This window comes from Xenopus laevis, chromosome 3S (genome assembly GCF_017654675.1).
Source record: "Xenopus laevis strain J_2021 chromosome 3S, Xenopus_laevis_v10.1, whole genome shotgun sequence".
Taxonomy (NCBI): Eukaryota; Metazoa; Chordata; class Amphibia; order Anura; family Pipidae; genus Xenopus; species Xenopus laevis.
In genome coordinates this window covers 123,748,612-123,768,629 of record NC_054376.1, presented here as the reverse complement: position 1 = coordinate 123,768,629, position 20,018 = coordinate 123,748,612, and the positions used below count along the sequence as shown (strand labels likewise).

At 41.6% G+C, this 20,018-nt stretch overlaps 1 protein-coding gene across 4 annotated transcripts in view; it reads left to right on the top strand.

Moving 5' to 3' along the window:
* Positions 1-20,018, top strand: part of kcnt2l.S (potassium channel, sodium activated subfamily T, member 2 like S homeolog) — a 59,882-nt gene that overhangs the window by 25,583 nt on the left and 14,281 nt on the right. For all 4 annotated transcript variants that reach the window (XR_005966704.1, XM_041588873.1, XM_041588872.1 and 1 more), the window contains exons 3-16: positions 78-180; positions 316-363; positions 446-494; positions 1,043-1,102; positions 1,473-1,547; positions 4,909-4,992; positions 7,250-7,344; positions 7,732-7,912; positions 10,495-10,659; positions 10,949-11,085; positions 12,394-12,457; positions 13,895-14,003; positions 14,629-14,737; positions 15,128-15,277. Coding sequence is in view for 3 of the 4 variants with exons in the window: in XM_041588873.1 (XP_041444807.1) it covers positions 78-180; positions 316-363; positions 446-494; positions 1,043-1,102; positions 1,473-1,547; positions 4,909-4,992; positions 7,250-7,344; positions 7,732-7,912; positions 10,495-10,659; positions 10,949-11,085; positions 12,394-12,457; positions 13,895-14,003; positions 14,629-14,737; positions 15,128-15,277 (1,429 nt within the window). In the remaining variant the exon portion in view is untranslated. The remainder of the gene's footprint in view (positions 1-77; positions 181-315; positions 364-445; positions 495-1,042; positions 1,103-1,472; positions 1,548-4,908; positions 4,993-7,249; positions 7,345-7,731; positions 7,913-10,494; positions 10,660-10,948; positions 11,086-12,393; positions 12,458-13,894; positions 14,004-14,628; positions 14,738-15,127; positions 15,278-20,018) is intronic.

Here is a 20,018-nt window from a genome sequence, read left to right as displayed (position 1 = left end):
AATACAATACATTATAAATTCTCCATATTCCCCTTCCCTCCTCCATTCTTACCCACTGTCTTTTGTCTGCTCTTCAGGTTTGAGAGTCAGAGTCTTTAATTGTTCCCTGAAGTTACTGAGTTGTCTCCTGTACATTATAAGGGTCCTTCTCGATGACCCAAAAGAGAGCAAGGGAGGATGGTGAGTTTGCCGTACTTCATCTTCTTCCATTACTTTGCACCCACCGTGTATCTGCAGCCCAGACTTGGGGTCAACTTCCTTTATAGTTACGACTCTGCCAATCATATATTTATTTGTTTTTTCCTCTTGTTTCAGCTGGGAATGCACCAAACAGAATTATTCTGCACAGCAGAGATTTGACTGGTAATAAAAATGTGCTGCTTGTTATGGTAATTAAACAATTAACCAATGACATGACTAATTATTCAATTTACTTTCCTGTTAGGACCCCAATCATTTGGGTGAACAGACCTCTTCCCCTATGGGGTCTTCAGGTAAGCAGGTGACCATGGGAAAGAGGCTTAGTTCTGGGCATTTCTCTATTTATTGTAAGATATTAAATCAAAGGGGCACCATCACCTTAGCATCCTCTCCCCCATCACACTCACTGTTGAGGGATATCCTGTATGCCCTCTAATTGGAAATGTAGGATATTGGGAGAGTCTGGGAAGAGCCATTGTAAAAATAGGAGGGTCTGAGAAGGACCATTGTAAGGACTGTTATTGCTGAGCAGTAAGGTTTTTACACCAGGGAGTCCCAATACCAAGTCTCAAGTGCTTGTGATGAAGAGACAACTGGGGATTCTACCTCATGGGTTTTATAAAGCAGCTTGAGACTGTAGCTATGGTGGAAATAAAGGCTGAGAGATTAATTAAGAAGATTTAGATTAGCAACATAACCACCTAGATTTACTCATTAGCTGCTTCTTCTCCAACAGCCCTTCCCATATACATGGATCATTGTCTATTGTCCAGCCCCGTTGCCCTGTTTCATTCATGACTGTTCTCTTTGCATGAAATTCTCCCTTTCTCTCCACAAACAGGTACTAGTGGCGCTAATTAGCTTTTGGGAAACAATGCTTGTCACCTACCTTGGATACAAGGTAAATATCCCCAATCCTTGATCGAAATTTAAGGGGCTGCTCCTGCAGTATTGAAAAACTAAAGAGAGAAAGAATGACATTTTAATTTTTTACATTTGAATAGTCCCTTTTAACAAATACAGCTGTAAAAGTTTGCTAGCTCTTTACTTTTTAGGGCATTAGTCACATTATCTGTATGAGCCGGCAACGTCTGGAACAAATGTAAGTGGGCAAGCTTAACCACGGAGAAGTCCAAGTCCGTGAGGCCAAGCATATTTGCAGATGGCCATACTTACAGCTTTTCCCGCCAATGACAGACTTGTGCCGCTAATTAAACCCTTGACTCATAAGTGGGTGTCCTGACGGCTGACATGCTGCTTTATTTTGCCAGGGAAACATATGGGAGCAGCTCCTCCGAATCCCCTTCGTTCTAGAGATGCTGAACACCCTGCCATTCTTTGTCACAGTGAGTAGTCACTTTCTCCTGTCCCCTTTATTTCCTCTCTGTGTCTTTATATCCCTTATTGTCCGTTGTCCTTTCTCTGTGGCTGCCAACGCTAGACCACAGGCTGTTTTATGCACACATTCCCAGATAACAAGAGAAAACGAGGGCTAATGAATCAAACCAAACTGCCCATGTGTTGTAAATGTACAAAATATTAAGAATTATTGCTCATAGAAGGAGCTCTTGCGCCTGGGCTGTATTTATATATAGGCACCAAAGGGATGCAGCTCTATTTGCATTTGTGCAAATTTGTGCATTTGGTGCAACCCTAATTTTTTCACGAGGAAACTTCGGAAAACAAAGTGCTCCGAGTGCCATCCCGCAAGTCATTTAGATTCTAGCAAGCGGGAGGCAGTTCGGGGAGATTAGTCGCCCCGAAGAAGAGGTGATTTATCGCCAGGCAACTAAAAATCCCCGAATCTGTCTCTGCCCTAAAGGTATGAAGATCCAGATTACAGAAAGATCCGTTATCCAGAAAACCCCAGGTCCCAAACATTCAGGATAACAGGTTCCATACCTGTAGTTTCCTTCCTCCAACTCTCTGACACAGTTCTCCTACATATTTACATTCCCTACTTCCTTCCTTATACTCTTCTTTTCCAGCTTCCCACTCTTGAGCTTTCATAGTACCTAAATAGAACCTGTCAAACAGGCCCCACGTCCCACTCATTGTGGGTGTCTCTCTCTGTTAAACACACGCACCAGATAAGGGACAATGGGAACCGTATGCTACAGATGTCATTTCTCCAACAGCTTCAGCAAACACGGCCTGTTCTCAGAGACACTAGTTCTTTCCTCTGCCTCTATCTCTTTAATGTTTATTGCTCAAAATTCCCCTTTAATTCAGGGATTCCATCTTCACCAAATGCCTGGGAACTGGCAGACTCTCCAGGTTTATAGTTGCTGATCAGTTATCATGGAGCCCCACAGGGGGCCACAATTATTAGCCTACTGGTCAACAGGGTCCTTTGAATGGAGGGCCATGCAAACAAGTAAAATGGGGCCCCAATGAATTGAAAATATGGAAATATGGCTCTGAACTATTAGGCTGTATTTGTGCTATCAAACCAGCAGTTCTGGATGCATAGTTGGCCACGGGGACATAAAGGAGTGATTTGCATGTCTCTGCCCATAATTTTTTATAGGATAAGTAAACCTTTAAAGGGCATGTAAAGGCAAAAAAATAAAATCCCATTTTTACTTTCTTTAATGAAAAAGAAACCTATCTCCAATATACTTTAATTAAAAGATGTGTACCGTTTTTATAAGAAACCTGACTGTATGCAGTGAAATTCTCCCTTCATTTACTGCTGTGGATAGGAATTGTCAGACGGTCCCTAACTGCTCTGCAGGGAAACAATCATACTTATGAACAGCAGGGGGAGCCCCCGCCTTACTTCCCAGCCATGCAGAACTCAAGCAGCTTTGTTTATGACGATCCCTAAGCAGCCCAGATCACACTGAGCATGTGCACAGTCTTAGTCTTGCAAAGATGTTTAACAAAGTTACAAGATGGTGACCCCCTGTAGCCAACTTTGAAAGCATAAATTATTTGTTTGATTAGGCTTGTGGTGCATGTTTATATTTAGTATACAAAATATAGCATTTCTAGCCTTATTCTATTTTAGACTTTACATGCCCTTTAAAGTAAGTGAATGTAAAATTGATGAGGGGGCGGGCTAATCCAAGCACTTTTTTTAATTTACATTCATTATTTATTTTGTTTTTATTCCAACAAAATGAATTCATATTAACAGCACATGTACCCCTTAATATCTTGGAATCAAAAGAAAATAAATAATGAATGTAAATTACAAAAGTGCTTAGAATAACACCCTCATCATTTTTACATTCACTAATTTTAAATGTTTACTTATCCTTTAAGTGTGTGTAGCATGAAAAACCCTTATTTTTCCAGAAGGCTTTACACTGCACATCTTGCACTGTAAAGGGCTTTTTTGGCTTCTTTTAGCCCATCTCACTCTAACCAGGTTGGTTTCTCAATCTTGCAGGAGTGCTGGCTGCTGATGAGCAAGTCTGTAGCCAGTTGAGTGAGGGTTTGTATTGATAATATTGAAAACGTATCTCTGCCTAAGGTCATCAAATGAGAAGATCTTGGCTTCACTTGACCACCTACTGCTGGGCCAGAACTTTGGGCACATGCCTAGGGTGCAGTGCACATGGCCTCTTCTGCCGCCTATCCCTGTTCTGAGCCCTAGTGCCTTCACCACTTGCCACTTTTTCTCTGTACTGCTGGGTCATCAGTGTGCGGGCCCAGTCATACACACATGCGTGGTGGGCAAGTTGGCAGAGTACATGAGGGTGGTGCAGAGAGCTTGCCAGCCTGGATGGCCTGCCTCTGACCCAATAGCAGGGCAAATCAAGTTGATATGAGCGCAGTGGCGTAACTAGCGGGTGAGCAGGGGGTGCAACTGGGCCAGGGTCTGCACCCCTGCAGGGCGCCCCCGGCAGATTGCGTGCGCTGCAGCCGGCAATGTCAATGGCGTCCGTTTGGACGCCATTGACATTTTTTTTGACGCCGGTGAATTTTTGTGGCCGTTTCGCGAAATTATTCACCGGCAGCGGATCGCGCAATTTCACTGTGAATTTGCGCCTAGCGAATACATTCACGCATCACTAGTTAAAAGTAAAAAAAAAATTTTATTATGACATACAAAAGATGACCTAATGCGTTTCGCGTGAGATTCCCCAAAAGTTGTAAAAAAAACCAAACCTGTTTTATTAAGACATAGAAAACCATGACCTTATGAATTTGTGCCTCTTGGGGTACTTAATAGAAGATTTTATTTTTACTTTTAAATACTTTTTTAATTTTTGGGAACCTTACACCATTCTTCTATTTTTGAGTTTGTATCATGCACCCTTAGATTGGGGTGAACTGTAAGACTCTTCCTCGTCTATATTTACTTTTTGTGCTTTACTTATACATTTGGGGTGGGTATTTTCCATTGCTTATAATTAATGTTGGCATTTTGCACTGCTTGTCTTTGCTGTTACTTTTCTCAAGTACAATAGTGTAAATTTGGCTACTCCCTCTAGACATCTGCATTTTGCTTCCCATCAGAGGCGGCCCAGTCTTCACTGTATATGAATTATTATTGCTTGGGAAATTGTCAGGAGGAAATTGCCTGCTCTCTGTACATTCCCACATTATCATACATATTGTGTTCTTTGTAGTTTCCATACAAATAAAGGAATGACTGTATTGTGTCAGTCCTTCTTCTCCATCTCCTCCTCCTCCTCCTCACTCACTGGTTTCCTTTGGGTATTCACTGATTGACTTTGGTCTTTTGTTTCCCAGATTTTCTGGCCTCCGTTGAGGAATATCTTCATTCCTGTTTTCCTCAATTGCTGGTTAGCTAAGCACGCTCTGGAGAACATGATAGTAAGTAAAAAACATTTTAAGTGAATTTTGGAGGGACAAAATTGCTCCAGGTAAAGTAACCCATAGCAACCAGCGAAGAGTTAGCATTTGCCAGTCAAAAACTCTTAAGAATGATGAAAGCAAATATTTAAATATGCGTAAGTATGACTCTATAAGTTCATGGACCTGGAGGAACTTATAACATCTTAGATTGGGCAGGTCCAGGCTGCAGCTTGTGCATCCAGATCTGGCTTGTTTGGTTGCTTATTAGCAGCCATAATACACAGTAACTGGGTGCTCTAGCTGGTTTCCCCACCCTGCCAGCATTTATTGGTAATATAACTCTGGGCTGAGCTCTTCCCTTCTGATGTTCTCTATGATGTTGCCATAAAGGACAGGTCATGCGGGTATAAAAGTCCCTTCTGAAGCTCAGGCTTCCCAACCTGTGCATCACTAATGCGTAAACTCTTATTTTAGGGCCTTTAAATACTACAAGTTTTATAAAGCGGCAATCAATGAGTAAATAAATTCAATAAAGAAAGCAAAAACAGAAAATTAGGAATAGATTTGCTTCACTTGCAACGATTCATTACAAAAACCTTTTTGGGGTTATTTATGAAAGTTCAAATGCCAAAAACACAAAAAAGTTGTTTTTTTTGTTTACTATAAAATGTATATCGACATCTTTAATCTGCTCGTGTATGGTCACCTTACGTTAGAGGGGACAGACCCCCTATTTTAGAACCTTTAAATACTACAACATGTTTTGTAAAGCAACAATCAAGAAAGTTAATTAGAAAATGAAGAACAGATTGCTTCACATGCAGAGATGCATTACAAAAACCCTTTGCAGGTTGAGCAGGCAACTCCATTAAAGATCTTGGTATTGTGGTTTCAGAGGACTCAGAAAAAGCAAATGTGTATAAAAAGTCCTTTTCCTCAATGTTCATATTGCTCATCTCAAACAAGTTGTCAGTGGCTGACAAAGGATATAATATTTGAAGGGATGCTGTCATGGATTTTTTTTTTAAAATGCATCAGTTAATAGTGCTACTCCAGCAGAATTCTGCACTGAAATTAGTTTCTCAAAAGAGCAAACAGATTTTTTTATATTTGATTTTGAAATCTGACATAGGGCTAGACACATTGTCAGTTTCCCAGCTGCCCCCTGTCATGTGACTTGTGCTCTGATAAACTTCAGTCACTCTTTACTGCTGTACTGCAAGTTGGAGTGAAATCACCCCCCTCCCTCCCCCCATCAGCCTAACAACAGAACAATGGGAAGGTAACCAGATAGCAGCTCCCTAACACAAGATAACAGCTGCCTGGTAGATCTAAGAACAGCACTCAATAGTAAAATCCAGGTCCCACTGAGACACATTCAGTTACATTGAGTAGGAGAAACAACAGCCTGCCAGAAAGCAGTTCCATCCTAATGTGCTGGCTCTTTCTGAAATCACATGACCAGGCGAAATGACCTGAGATGCACCTACACACCAATATTATAACTAAAAAATACACTTGCTGGTTCAGGAATGAAATTTTATATTGTAGAGTGAATTATTTGCAGTGTAAACAGTGTCATTTAGAATAAAAACGACATCATAAAAATCATGACAATCCCTTTAAATGTTTTTTAGGCAAAATGAATGTGAACAAGGGCCCTGGGTCTGATGGAAAACACCTATGACTACTTGGAGAGCTTAGTTCAGCTTAAGCCTGTCACTTTTTCTGATTTTCTCAGGCTCCATTTCAGGAGGTTCATGATGAGCAAGTCCTATTGCACAAAGTGGCGACCTTGGATCTTGAACCAGAAAAAATGTGTGTCAAGTGTCCAAGGAACAACCCCACACTCAAGGTCCAGAGATATGAGTGGGAAAAATGGCTGAGATTAAGAAACTAGTGGTCATGGGGGAGTGGACATTTTGGGTTGCATCTGGGTTTGCATCTTGGGCCTTGGGCCTTTACTTAGCTACTGGTGCTACTCATGGAGCAAAACTAGGTGCACCAGTACATTAAGATGCATCTGAATCAGCCAATGAGGTAGTAGCTGTGATAGGCCTGGTGCATTCTAGTGAATGACTAATGCTAATGCATTGAATCCAGAATTTTCTTTTTAGACAATGACTGTTTAAATTTTGCTCAAATTTAAATATGCAAATAAGGCTTTGGGATTCTACCACATTTTGTAAGTTTTTGGCCAAACCCCAAAATGATGAATTCTGTGCATACTTTGTATTCTTCCCTATATTTACAAGTTTGTTCTTTTCTTTCCTAGAATGACTTGCATCGAGCCATTCAGAGGACCCACTCGGCCATGTTTAACCAGGTCTTCATTCTGATATGCACCCTCATCTGCCTCATGTTCACCTGGTAGGCCTCTCTGGGGCTTTGTAAGGCTGCCGGAGTATTTGCTTCACATGAATTTACATACAGTATAACATATATTTTTTACAGGTGAATTGGTTAAACTATGGTAGAACAATTTCCAACATTTTCTGTAGTTTAAAAGAAGCCATAGGGGGGGTAAGTCAACTCATAGAGGGGGGGGCACCTCTTCTCCACTGAGATATTTCAGTCATTGAAGCTATAAACACTGTTTTGGAGTAGATTCCTTGTTATATTTGAAATGGTATCATATTTAGAATTACAGCAGTGATGTCCTTCATATCTGCTGCTACAGACGATGTCATCTTTGCCATCATGTCATATTCTCTTATATGCTCTTCCTTCTTGCTCACTTTACTGCCTCTCTTTCAGTATCTGTGGGATTCAGCATCTAGAGAGAGCTGGCAATAACCTCACCCTCTTTGACTCGCTGTATTTCTGCATTGTCACCTTCTCCACTGTGGGCTTTGGAGATGTCACCCCAAAGATCTGGCCGTCGCAGCTCCTGGTTGTCATTATGATCTGTGTGGCACTCATTGTGCTGCCCATCCAGGTAACAACTGTCACCTACTGTTTGTCAATATTCCATCTAGGCATGGGGGAAAGGAGTTTTACCTTATAGCTGTCCCTATTTTTTGGGGCAGTCGCTAACTTTGGTCCTTAGAGCCTCTTCTGGCCCTTTTGCAAAAAAAAAGGGCCCATTATTAAGTATCATTAATGCATTAATAGTATGTATTATTAAAATTGTTCATAAGATTGCACACGACCTACTACAGGTATGGGACCTGTTATACAGAATGCTCTGGGACCTGGGGCTTTCCTGATAACGGATTTTTCTGTAATTTGGATCTTCATACCTGAAATCTACTAGAAAATCATGAATGCATTAAATCAGCCCAAATGGGCTGGCTGTTATTAATAACAAGCGACTGTTTTATTATTACAGAGAAAAAGCAAATAGGTTTTAAAAATTTGGATTATTTGGATAAAATGAAGTCTACGGGATAAGGCCTTTCTGTAATTCTGAGCTTTCTGGATAATGGGTTTCCGGATAATGGATCACATACCTGTAGTACATTCTGTTTTATCCAAGATATTAACTCCAGGAAGGAAAGCTGTTATATTTTCTTATACTACATCTCCCATCATCCCCTGACAGTCAAGGCCCTCTCTTCTCTATCTCTCACCCTGATCACATTGAGCCTCTGTGTTTCTGCCTCTGCTGTCACATTTGTCACTTGTTCTTTCTGTTCTTCGCTCTGCCTTGAACAATCTCCTCTTCCTCTCTCTCCTCTCTCTAAATCACAAGCTGAACGCGGGAGACACACTGAGCTTCCTGGCGGAATCTCATCGGCCGCCAATGACACTTGTGATTAGATGAGATGACAGATAATAGAACAGGGAAGAGAAAAAGGAAGACAACAAAACACTCACTGTCACCTCTCCCCAGACTCAGGGCCCATGTAATAAGTCATGTTTAAAGGTTAAAAAACAACGGATCACTTAACCTGTCAGAAGGCTCCTCTGCCTCTCTTGTTCGTCTGAATATTTATAGAGATACCGTCATCCCATATTTATCCGATCTTTTTTGCATTATGCCATTAATTTTTTTGCACAATTTTTCAATGGACATTCCTGTCTCTTATCTCTTCCACCCTCATAGTTATACCCTGTAATACCGGCCATACACGGACTCATAATGCCCATACCTCCCAACTTTTAGAGTGACAGCTCAATCTGCAGTCCCTCATTTGTACTGGAAAGTCTTATTTTTCTCTACATTGAACAGCTGATTATCTTTTTGGCCCAAAAAAGCCACAGCTCCAGATACTTTTGTAACACTTTCTAGATAAGCAAATAAGTAATTGTAACAATATAAGATAACAGGTCCCTTGGGAAATGTTAGACTCACATCTTAAAGGGCAATTCACCTTCATTAGCAAAAAAAAAAAACAAAACACAGAAATATGGTCAAACTTTCATAACTTGACAAATTTTGTAAAATGAACATGGCAATTAGGGGTGTGGCCACAAAAAATGGGCGTGGTTAAATATTTTTTTCTCTTTGTCTGTCCCTCTTTTTATTTACAAAATGTTGGGAGGTATGAATGCCTGCTGCCTTGGTCTGGAGGGGAAGCAAAAATGTTGGAGCAAGGCACTCCAGTATTTAAGTAAAAATAGAAATCTTTATTTGTATAAACTATTCATGCCTGACGCGTTTCATGTCAAGGACACTTAGTCATAGGCTCATGAGGGGCTCATGTATGGGCACATTCCATTAGCCAATCTTGAGCAGGGTTGAAAATTCTATCTGGTGAGAAAAGGGTCATACTTGGGTGTGCAAGGCCCCCCTGGGCTGCTACCCCACGGGCCTCCACTACTGCCAGCTTCTCCCCCAGTAGACAGTCCTTATACTTGCTGTGATTGGGGGATGGAAGGCAGCTGAGGAGCGACAGAGGAGGGCAGGCAGGGATCAGGTCTGGTTCCACAGGGTCCATGAGGGTCAGGGTCCATTGAGTTTTTACCTTGTTTCCTGCCAGCCCAGTCCAACTCTGGGCGAGTAACACATCAGAGAACTGGTGCAGTCTTTTCTCAACAGGTCTCTGTTAGGATCCAGTTCTTGGCTTCTGCCTAGAGCTGGGCAAGTAGCAATACCACTTTGCCCAACGCCACCCTCCCCTGCTCCCTGTTGGTCATTCATCTACCCTCTTTTCTGTTGCCATTTACAATTCTGAATTGCAAACTGCTTTCAACAGCCACTGTGTGTGCCATGCCAGTATCAGAGGCAGAAGAGCTATGTGCCTAGGGTCCTAGCACCTCCCCCCCAACACAGTTGCCTAACCCTAGATCCAGCCCTACCCCGCCAACAGTTGGAACAGCCTGATTTGGCCTTGAAGATGAATAACAAACCAGGCAAACATCCACTCATTTGCAAATCTATTCATGTATGGCACAAGGGTGTGCATCTAGAATGCTTGCCATAAAGTAAGGAAGTGATGCTGTTCTGTTGCTTGGAAGAAACAGAAACAGTTACTGAATAAACCCCTTTTGATTGCACAAAGAATGAGGTATTAAAGGGCAAGATGGTCATTGTCCAAGCACAAGATGATACTAATGGATTGCTCTGTGTGTCAGTTTGAGCAGCTCGTCTTCCTATGGATGGAAAGACAGAAATCCGGCGGGAATTACAGCCGGTACCGAGCCCAGACAGAGAAGCACGTGGTCTTGTGCGTCAGCTCCTTGAAGATTGACCTGCTTATGGATTTCCTCAATGAATTCTATGCTCATCCCCGGCTTCAGGTTGGCAAATACAGGCAATATTAATATATATATATATATATATATATATAGAATGATAAATAAAGAAGCCACTCCCTCTAGTGAAAGCAGAGGGAAGCAACTAAACCCTGTTGTATATAAATATATGTAAGGGAACATTTACATTTAGTTATGTTACTGGATCCAGAGGAAATCAGACAAAGTCAAATTTACCCTGATAGGGGGATGCTGTCTAGTCTCTAGTGAATTTTATAAGGGGATTTTGTATATATACATGTAATTACCAGAATTATCTGTGTCTTATATACAGGACCACTATGTTGTTCTCCTCTGCCCCACGGAGATGGATCTGCCTGTGAGGAAAGTCCTACAAATTCCTCTCTGGTCCCAGCGGGTCATTTATCTTCAGGGTTCTGCCCTTAAGGATCAGGATCTCATGAGAGCCAAGTGAGTGCAAAGCTCTGACTTCTCTATATCAACAGGCTGACTAACCAATAACTCACCTACCCACTCAATCCCTAACTAAACTAATGAGAACTATTGTACCCCTGATGAAACAAAGTCCCTCCCCCAGATCTACTGTTTGTGATTGCTCATGTCACAAAATGGAGGCTGGAAAATTCTCCCTCACACACTTGAACCTAAAGCTCCTCCCTCTGCCTAGCCTTGAAGCCACTCCTCCTCCTATGCGGTGCTGATAGACAGGGCTCATCTTATAGGTAGAGCTTGCTCTATTGAGGAGCCAGTATTGCTAAGCAAGAGGTGCACTGAGGAGAAGCAGGAGGCCAGCCATTGGCAATACAGCTGAAGTCCTGGGCAGACATGTTGTGATTGGCCATTCCTGCAGTGTGCCTTGTGGAATGGTGCCTAGGGTTACCACTTGTCTAGATTTTCACCTGGACAGCCTGGTTTTTGGAAGGGCTGCTTGGGTGAAAAGTAGGGATGCACTATTTTGGATTTGGCCAAACCCCCGAATCCTTAGCGAAAGATTCGTCTGAATACTGAACCGAATCCGAATCATAATTTGCATATGCAAATTAGGGGTGGGAGGAGAAAAACATTTTTTACTTGACGTGATTTCCCTCCCCATACCTTATTTGCATATGCAAATTATGATTCGGATTCAGTTCAGGCCAGGCAAAAGGATTCGGCTGAATCCAAATCCTGCTGAAAAAGGCGAATCCTGGCCGAATACCGAACTAAATCTTAGATTCAGTGCATCCCTAGTGAAAAGTGGCTGTCTGGATTTCCAAATTAAGAAATCTGGACAGGACAATGACGTTAATGACATGGCACGGCATCAGCCCCGCCCCTAACATCACTGGCCCGCCCCAACATCACTGGCCCGCCCCCAACATCGTCTGCCCCGACTCCTGCCAGTTTCCAGGAACTAAAATGTTGGCAACCCTAATGGTGCCATATGATATTGTGACTAGTTGCCCCGCCCAACATGGCCGATATTTGTGGGCATACTTTGTGTTGTATTGCCAAGTTAAGTCAGTAACAATACTAACCATACCATATTTGTTCCCTTCCCTACTTCCCCAACGTCTCCCTCCTCGGTATACACTCCCTGCTCCTTCTGCAACCTTCTCAATAACTCCATCTTTCCTCATGTCTGTTTCCCTCCATTTCCCTCATGTGTCCGACTCCAACTTACTTCTCTCCCACCAAACTTTCACCTTATGATATGATTCCCCCTTGTTTTTCCTCCCCATCTCCTCTCTTTTCCTCTTGCTTTCTGATTTTTCCTAGAATTGATGACGCAGAAGCCTGTTTTATACTCAGCAATCGTTTTGAGCGAGACCGCATCGCAGCTGTATGTCTAACAGGGCTTGGGGATGAGGGGGGTGACTGCCATTAGATGTACTGCTAATAACCGTGATTCATCTAAGTACTGTGGCCAGAAAAAAAACATCTGTCCTTCCCCCCAGCAGATGGAGAGAATGACACAAACGATATAGAAGAATTAGGGGCCAATTTGCTAGACGGATTCACAGAGTTATTAAAGGGATGGTTCACCTTTAAAGGATAAGTAAAACTTTAAAATAAGTGAATGTAAAATTGACGAGGGGGCTATTCTAAGAACTTTTGTCATTTGCATTCATTATTTATTTTCTTTTTATTCCATGATATTAAGGGATACATGTGCTGTTAATATGAATGAATTTTGTTACAACAGCACCACCTGCTGGTCAGTTTCCCACCAGTCTGACCACCAAGTAGTCAAGGAAGTGGTCAGGAGAAAGAAAGAGGCTGCTCTGATGTTCTTCTGCTTAGGAAAGATGTAAGAAAGGTTTCTAATTCTTTTCCTAAGCAGAAAAACATCAGAGCAGCCTCTTTCTTTCTCCTGACAACTTCCTTGACTACTTGGTGGTCAGACTGGTGGGAAACTGACCAGCAGGTGGCGCTGTTGTAACATAATTCATTCATATTAACAGCACATGTATCCCTTAATATCTTGGAATAAAAATAAATAATGAATGTAAATTACAAAAATGCTTAGAAAAACACCCTCGTCAATTTTACATTCACTTATTTTAAAGGTTTATTTATCCTTGAGTTAACTTTTAGCATGTTAAAGAATGGCTAATTCTAAGCAATTTTTCAGTTGGGCTTCATTTTTTTTTTAACAGTTTTTAAATTACTGTACTTGCCATGCCTTCTAGCCCCATCTAACAAACAAGTGCTCGCTAAGGCTACACATTTATAGTTAGTTACTTTTTTATTTCTTCATCTTTCTATTCAGGACTCTCCTATTCATATTCCAGTCTCTTATTCAAATCAATGCATGGTTACTAGGGTAATTTGGACCCTAACAACTAGATTACTGAAATTCTAACATGGAGAGATGCTGAATAAAAATCTAAATAACTCAAAAACCACAAATAATAAAAAATTAAAACCAACTGCAAATTATGTCAGAATGTAACTCTCTACATCATACAGGAATGGGACCTCTTATCCAGAATGCTTGGGACTTGGGATCTTTCAGATAGTGGATATTTCTGTAATTTGGATCTTCATACCTTAAGTCTACTAGAAAATCATGTAAATATTAAATAAACCCAATAGTCTGGTTTTGCTTCCAATAAGGATTAATTATATCTTAGTTGGGATCAAGTACAAGGTAATGCTTCCACCTGCATACCAGGGTACCAGCAGATATATCAGACTTACTTTATAAAGACCCAAAATGACAATCCAATTCTTTGGGGGGAGACGTAATATCTGTCATGCTCTTCCTTACCTGTAGGATCATCAGACAATCCTGCGTGCCTGGGCCGTGAAGGACTTTGCACCCAACTGTCCCCTCTACGTTCAGATACTCAAACCAGAAAACAAGTTTCATATTAAATTTGCAGGTAACTGTCACGAGTCAGTTATTGGTGTAGCAGAAAGGCCCCTTGCACTGCTGGTTATACACCCAGAGCTGGAGACCAGTAACTGAGGTCTGAAGAAGTTAAACAGCACTAAAACTGTTATCATTTATAGTTTCTCATGAATATGCACAGGGAAGTATATGAAAAAATAATATTTAAAGGATTGATGATATCATTTTTTTAAAAATATTTAATTGAAAAATCTATTGGTTTTTTTTCGAATAAAGTTAGGGAACCCCTTGTTATGGTGTCATACGTACATCCTGGAGAACCTTATATGAGAAATACGGCTGCGGCCATTAGTAATGTTCGTTTGCTCCACTACTTACAGGCAACAAGTTTGTTAGAAATTCTCACCCTGCACCAGACAAGTGAGACCTCTAGTGGCTCCAACAAACATAACATGTCGTTTGTGTGCTGTATTTTGAGGACTGGAGACAGAGATATAGATATAGGAGGTATTGACGGCCTGAGTTTGAGTATTAGTTAAATACAACCCTAAAACACTGAAGGGATAGGTAAAATGTTTCTTGATAACATAATCTACCACCAGAATGTGCAATATTTCTTCTTCTTTTACCTCCTTTTCTATTATGTTCTTTTATAGATCATGTAGTCTGTGAAGAAGAATTTAAGTACGCCATGTTGGCTCTGAATTGTGTCTGCCCAGCGACCTCCACCTTGATCACTCTGCTCATCCACACCTCTAGAGGGCAGTAAGTGCAAGTGGTCTTTATTTACGAACTATTCTCTCTTCCTTGCATCCTGTGTCGCTTCATTTTCTTGTCTTCATCGGCGTAGTTCAGAATTGGGGGAAAGGGGGGTATCAACCAAAATGCAAAACCAGAAAATTGATTTGAAGTTGTTTGCAGTTGAGATGTCATCATTCCTAGCAATGTGTTAGCTCCTCTAAAATGCATAATGTTAAGGTTAACACACTTAATTGTTGTGCCCTGTGTTCCATTTGAGGCCACCTCTTCAGTTTAGAACCTCCCATGCTTATTCTTTACTTTCTTCCCCAGAACTGCCCCCAAGGAACATTTATATTGTTATAACTCAGCTGAGTAATATATATACTAATATAATAATTTATTTTGCCTTTCTAGAGACAGCGCCAGTTCTCCGGATCAGTGGCAGAACACTTACAGCCGCTGCTCAGCTAATGAGGTCTATCATATCCGACTGAGCGAAAGCAAATTCTTTGGAGAGTACGAAGGAAAAAGCTTCACTTATTCATCCTTCCATGCCCATAAAAAGTGAGTAGCCCTTATTAAAAACCATTTCTCTAGTGAGAGAGGTGCTGCTGGGTGAGTCGATCGCTTTGTATAAATGGTTATGGAAACTACACAGATTTTATCTGATCTTGTCATGCAACACCACGCAACATCGTGCAACAACACTCAACAGCACAAGATGTGTAGAATCCTACAAAATCTGATCCCCCTATAGCTAGAATGTAAAGTCGGATCAGATACATTTGCAGATTTTATCTCGTCGGAATGAAGAAGGAGCATGTTGCATTCCCATTCGTCACATTACTTTGGATGGAAAATTTTCCATGCAGTTAACACTTAAGGTTTTTGTATCAGTCCCGTTATATTTTGACTCATGGGACTACATCTAACTTGCAGGATGCGTTTTGTCAATCCGACGCCATCCTACAAAATCTCCAGTGGAGTTTAGCCCTTAATTCTCAGTTTGGTTACTTACCAGTAGATCCCTCTGGACAACACAAGAGCATCGCTTTTTTTGAAGTGCTGGTTTATTTGGAATTAGGATAAAACCAGGGTCAGACTGGAGCTTTGAGGGCCCACCAGGTTCCAAACTTCTGGGGGCCACAGCGCGCATGCGTGACCACTCGCGTGCCGTGCATTGTTTTTTTCTTTTGGGGTCCAGCAGATCGGGGAAACGGATCTGGGCCAGCGGGGCCCACGAGGGCCGGTGCCCACCAGATTTTTTTCCCCAGTGTTTCGCCGGCCCAGTCCGACCCTGGTTAAATCTCCACAAGCACTTTTCATCAGATTTTGTGGGTCAGATCCGATCCTCCATGCAACAACACACAACAGCATGAGATTCTGTAGGATGCTACAAAATCTAATCCCCCTAGGCTAGAATGTAAAGTTGGCTCAGATAAATTTGAATGTCTTTTCTTCATGTGCTTACATTTCACAGTCGATATATGTCAATAAGAAAAAAAAGTCTTTCCGACACCATCCGTTTAATCTTGTCGGATGAAGAAGTAGCATGCAGCGTTCACATGCGACAATTGTGCCATGTCAGATGGAAAATTTACATTTATTTTATGCATCAGAGTTTTCCCATTATATTTTGACCCATGAGACAGTATCCGACTTGTGGGATGCATTTTTGTTGATCTGGCACCATCTTACACAAGTGCTCATGGAGCTCTATGGATTAGTTTTCCCATTTCTGGCAGCTTCATGTTAATGTTTTCCCCACCTTCTTCCATATCATCCAATAGTTAGATAGGAACTAGAAGCAAAAGGTTGAAATATGTGCCTTCTTTTAACCTCAGCAACTATACCACTAGTTCTTTGTGGGAGGCAGAAGACGTGGATAGAATGAGAGCAGTAGGGATTTTGTACAAGGCAGCATGTTCAAGGAGAGCCTATATAAGAGCTAAGGGAAACTAATCAAATCTGAGCATAATTATCTACATACTATATTATAACTTCCTCTAGACAGATACAAAGGGAAACTATAGTTATTTAATAAAATAATGACTAATAGTTGCCTACAGAAAGAACTCGATAGTATTCCCCCTTACATCACAGATCTATTAGAAGGAAAGAAAATGCCATTAATAGGGGCTTTTTGCATTCTATCTCTGAGTACAGAAATAGCCTGGCCTCCGACCTGCATTCAGCTACACTGCGAGCTGCATTATAGAAAGGTCCAAGCATCAGCTGCAACAGAAAAGCAAATCAGATAAATCCAAGCCTTCAAAAATTGGATTTTCTTGGGTGTCACCCTGCTAAATGCTTCTTGGTTCTTTCAGTTTTGCAATTTAATTTCCCTTACAGCTTACTGATTTTTTTATAAGATGCTGCTATACTTCCTGCATTATAAACATGTCTGAATTATTTATTTCTATCCACTTCTGTTCTGTGTTTTGATTTCTTACGGTTATATTAACATACAGCTCTATGTAACATATGGAGTTACATACATCACAATCAATACTGGTACAAAAGGTGAGGAAGGCCCTGTACAGAAAGAGCTTACAATCTAAAGGGAAGGGAATAATACACCAGGTGTGGGAGTGGGCAAGATCAGAATTAAGTGGGTGAGAGATGTGGTACTGTATGTGGTATTGCATTTGGTAGTTAAGCAGAGTGAGGATAGGCTTCTCTAAAGAAGTGCGTTTTAAGAGATTTCTTGAAAGCAGAAAGGTTGGGAGAAAGTCAGACAGACCGTGGGAGGGAATTCCAGAGGAGGGGCGCAGCCCTTGCAAAGTCTTGAATGCGAGCATGTGAGGAGGTAATGAGAGAAGAGTTGAGTAGCAGGTCAGTAGAGGAGCATAGTAAGCGGTTGGGTGAGTATAAAGAGATGAGTTCAGAGATGTAGGGTGGGGCAGAGTTATGAAGTGCTTGGAATGTCAGGGTCATTCATTTGAATTGTATTCTGAAAGGTAGCGGAAGCCAGCGTAGGGACTGGCAAAGCAGGAGTGGTTGCAGAGGCTCGTGAGCCTCACGGCAGTGTTCATTATGGACTGGAGAGGTGACAGTCTCTGGAGGGGGAGGCCAATTAAAAGAGAGTTACAGTAGTCTAAATGTGATATGACGAGAGAGTGAATAAGAATGTTGGCAGCATCTTGGGTGATAAATCATCGTATTTTGGATATGTTCCTTAGGTGGAAGTGACATGATGTAATAAGTGACTGGATATGAGGAGTGAAAGACAAGGCAGAATCTAGGATAACTCCAAGGCACCGGGCCTGGGGAGATAGTGGAATTGTTAGCTGTGATGGACAGGGTCAGACTGGGGGGGCTGGGGCCCACCGGACTGCTGTCCAGGGCCCCCCTCCGCTCCACTACTGTGAGGAGCTAAGCATGAAGGAGTTGCTCGGCGCGCATGCCCAAACAGCGCCATGCACAAACAGTGCAACTCGGCACACATGCGCAAATGCGCTGCACGGTGTCGATAATGGGAGAGGGGGTCTGGCCCGGCGGGGGCCCATGAGGGTCGGGGGCCCGCCGGGTTTTTTCCCGGTGTCCCAGGAAGCATTTCTCACATCTTTCCTAAGCAGAAGAACATCAGAGCAGCCTCTTTCTTTCTCCTGACAACTTCCTTGACTACTTGGTCAGATCAGACTGCTGGGAAACTGACCAGTAGGTGGAGCTGTCGTAACAAAATGTATTCATATTAACAGCACGTGTAGGAGACATTTTGTGTGAAAAATAATAATGTACCAGTGTGTTATACTCATTTAGATATAGAAGAATTGTGCTTAAAAAAGTAGTGTTTCAGGCTGATTTATTGAATATTTCTGCAAAAATCCTAATAATCCCTCCCTTCTCTGCCACTTCCTGCTCCCTGAATTCCCAGGCTGTGCAGGGGAGCTGGCAGCTCTCAGTTCACTGCACTGTAGGACAGGAACCAATCAGCAGCTAGCAGGACCTGAAAGGGAACTGAAGCCTGTCTGTGCTTGTGTGAATGCAGGGTTGTGATTGGCTGTCCCCTCCTACTGTGCTTCTGGCAGGGACCGTTAGGACACGCCCACCCCTCATTTGAAACAGGGACCAGAGAACATCTATAGGGAGCTCTAATAAAGGGGCTATTTTTATAGATTAATTTTTAGCACCATGTAAAAGCAAAACCATATATTACTCATAATTGCCTACAATATTAGGATTTTTTCATTTATCCTATATGTCTCCTTTAATATCTTGGAACAAAAACAAAATAAAAAATGTGCTATAAAAGTTCTTAGAATAGCACTCTCATCAATTTTACATCCACTTATTTTTAAGGTTTACTTATCCTTTAATATATGCTCATTACCCCCAAAGCTGTTCAATGGAATAAAAACATAAATATAAGCTGCAGACGCTAAAAACAAACCTGCTTTAGTCCAAAAGTGCTTTAGGCCAAACTGACTTCTGGTTCAACGCACAGAAGAATTCAAGCTGCCGTCGCCTTTTTCATCTCTTTCTCCTATGGGTCACTTTGCAGGTCAAATTCAAGCTGAAAATTTGAAAAAAAAAATCCAAGGGGAACATAGTAAGTTAGGTTGAAAAAGACACACGTCCACCAAGTTTAACCTTTTAAGTCTATATATATAACTTGCCTAACTGCCAGTTGATCCTCAGGAAGGTGAAAACCCCATCTGAACCCTCTCCAATTTGCCTCAGAGGGGGAAAAAATGTTCCTTCTGCTTTAATTAATGATAATGGTGCATTAGTGACATAGAGCTGCAGATTGGTACAGTAAGTTCCATATTTAATATGTCATTGCTAGCCATGATGTGTCATTGCTAGCCATATTTATGGTTTAGTTCTGCTTTCATTTATCTATTATAACTAGAAACATTTGATTTAACATCTTACTAATAAAAAGACCTTTATTGCCCATTACCCCAGGCATAGTGTATGTTTTTAGGTGCAGGTGCAACAAAGACAGATCCCAAAGACTCCCTGCAACAGCAATTTGAAGCCTAAAGTGTCACCTAATGACTTAATTGCCTCCCTGCCTTTATGCCTTATTATCTGCTCTTCAGTCAGCTGCATCCTATGATTGGAAGCATGCAAAAACATAATAAGCAACTATCCTCCCATGCACGTGGTTAATAAGAAGGAGACAAATTAAAGGCCCCCCTATCACGCACCCAGGTACCGCAATCATAAAATAATCAAATCTGATTGCAGTTGACAAAAAGAGGCGCACAAACACAGTGATTGTAGTGGTGCGATGCAAAAACCCAAACCACTTTAATATGTGATTAAAATCACAGTCCGACACTTGCTTGGCATGAGG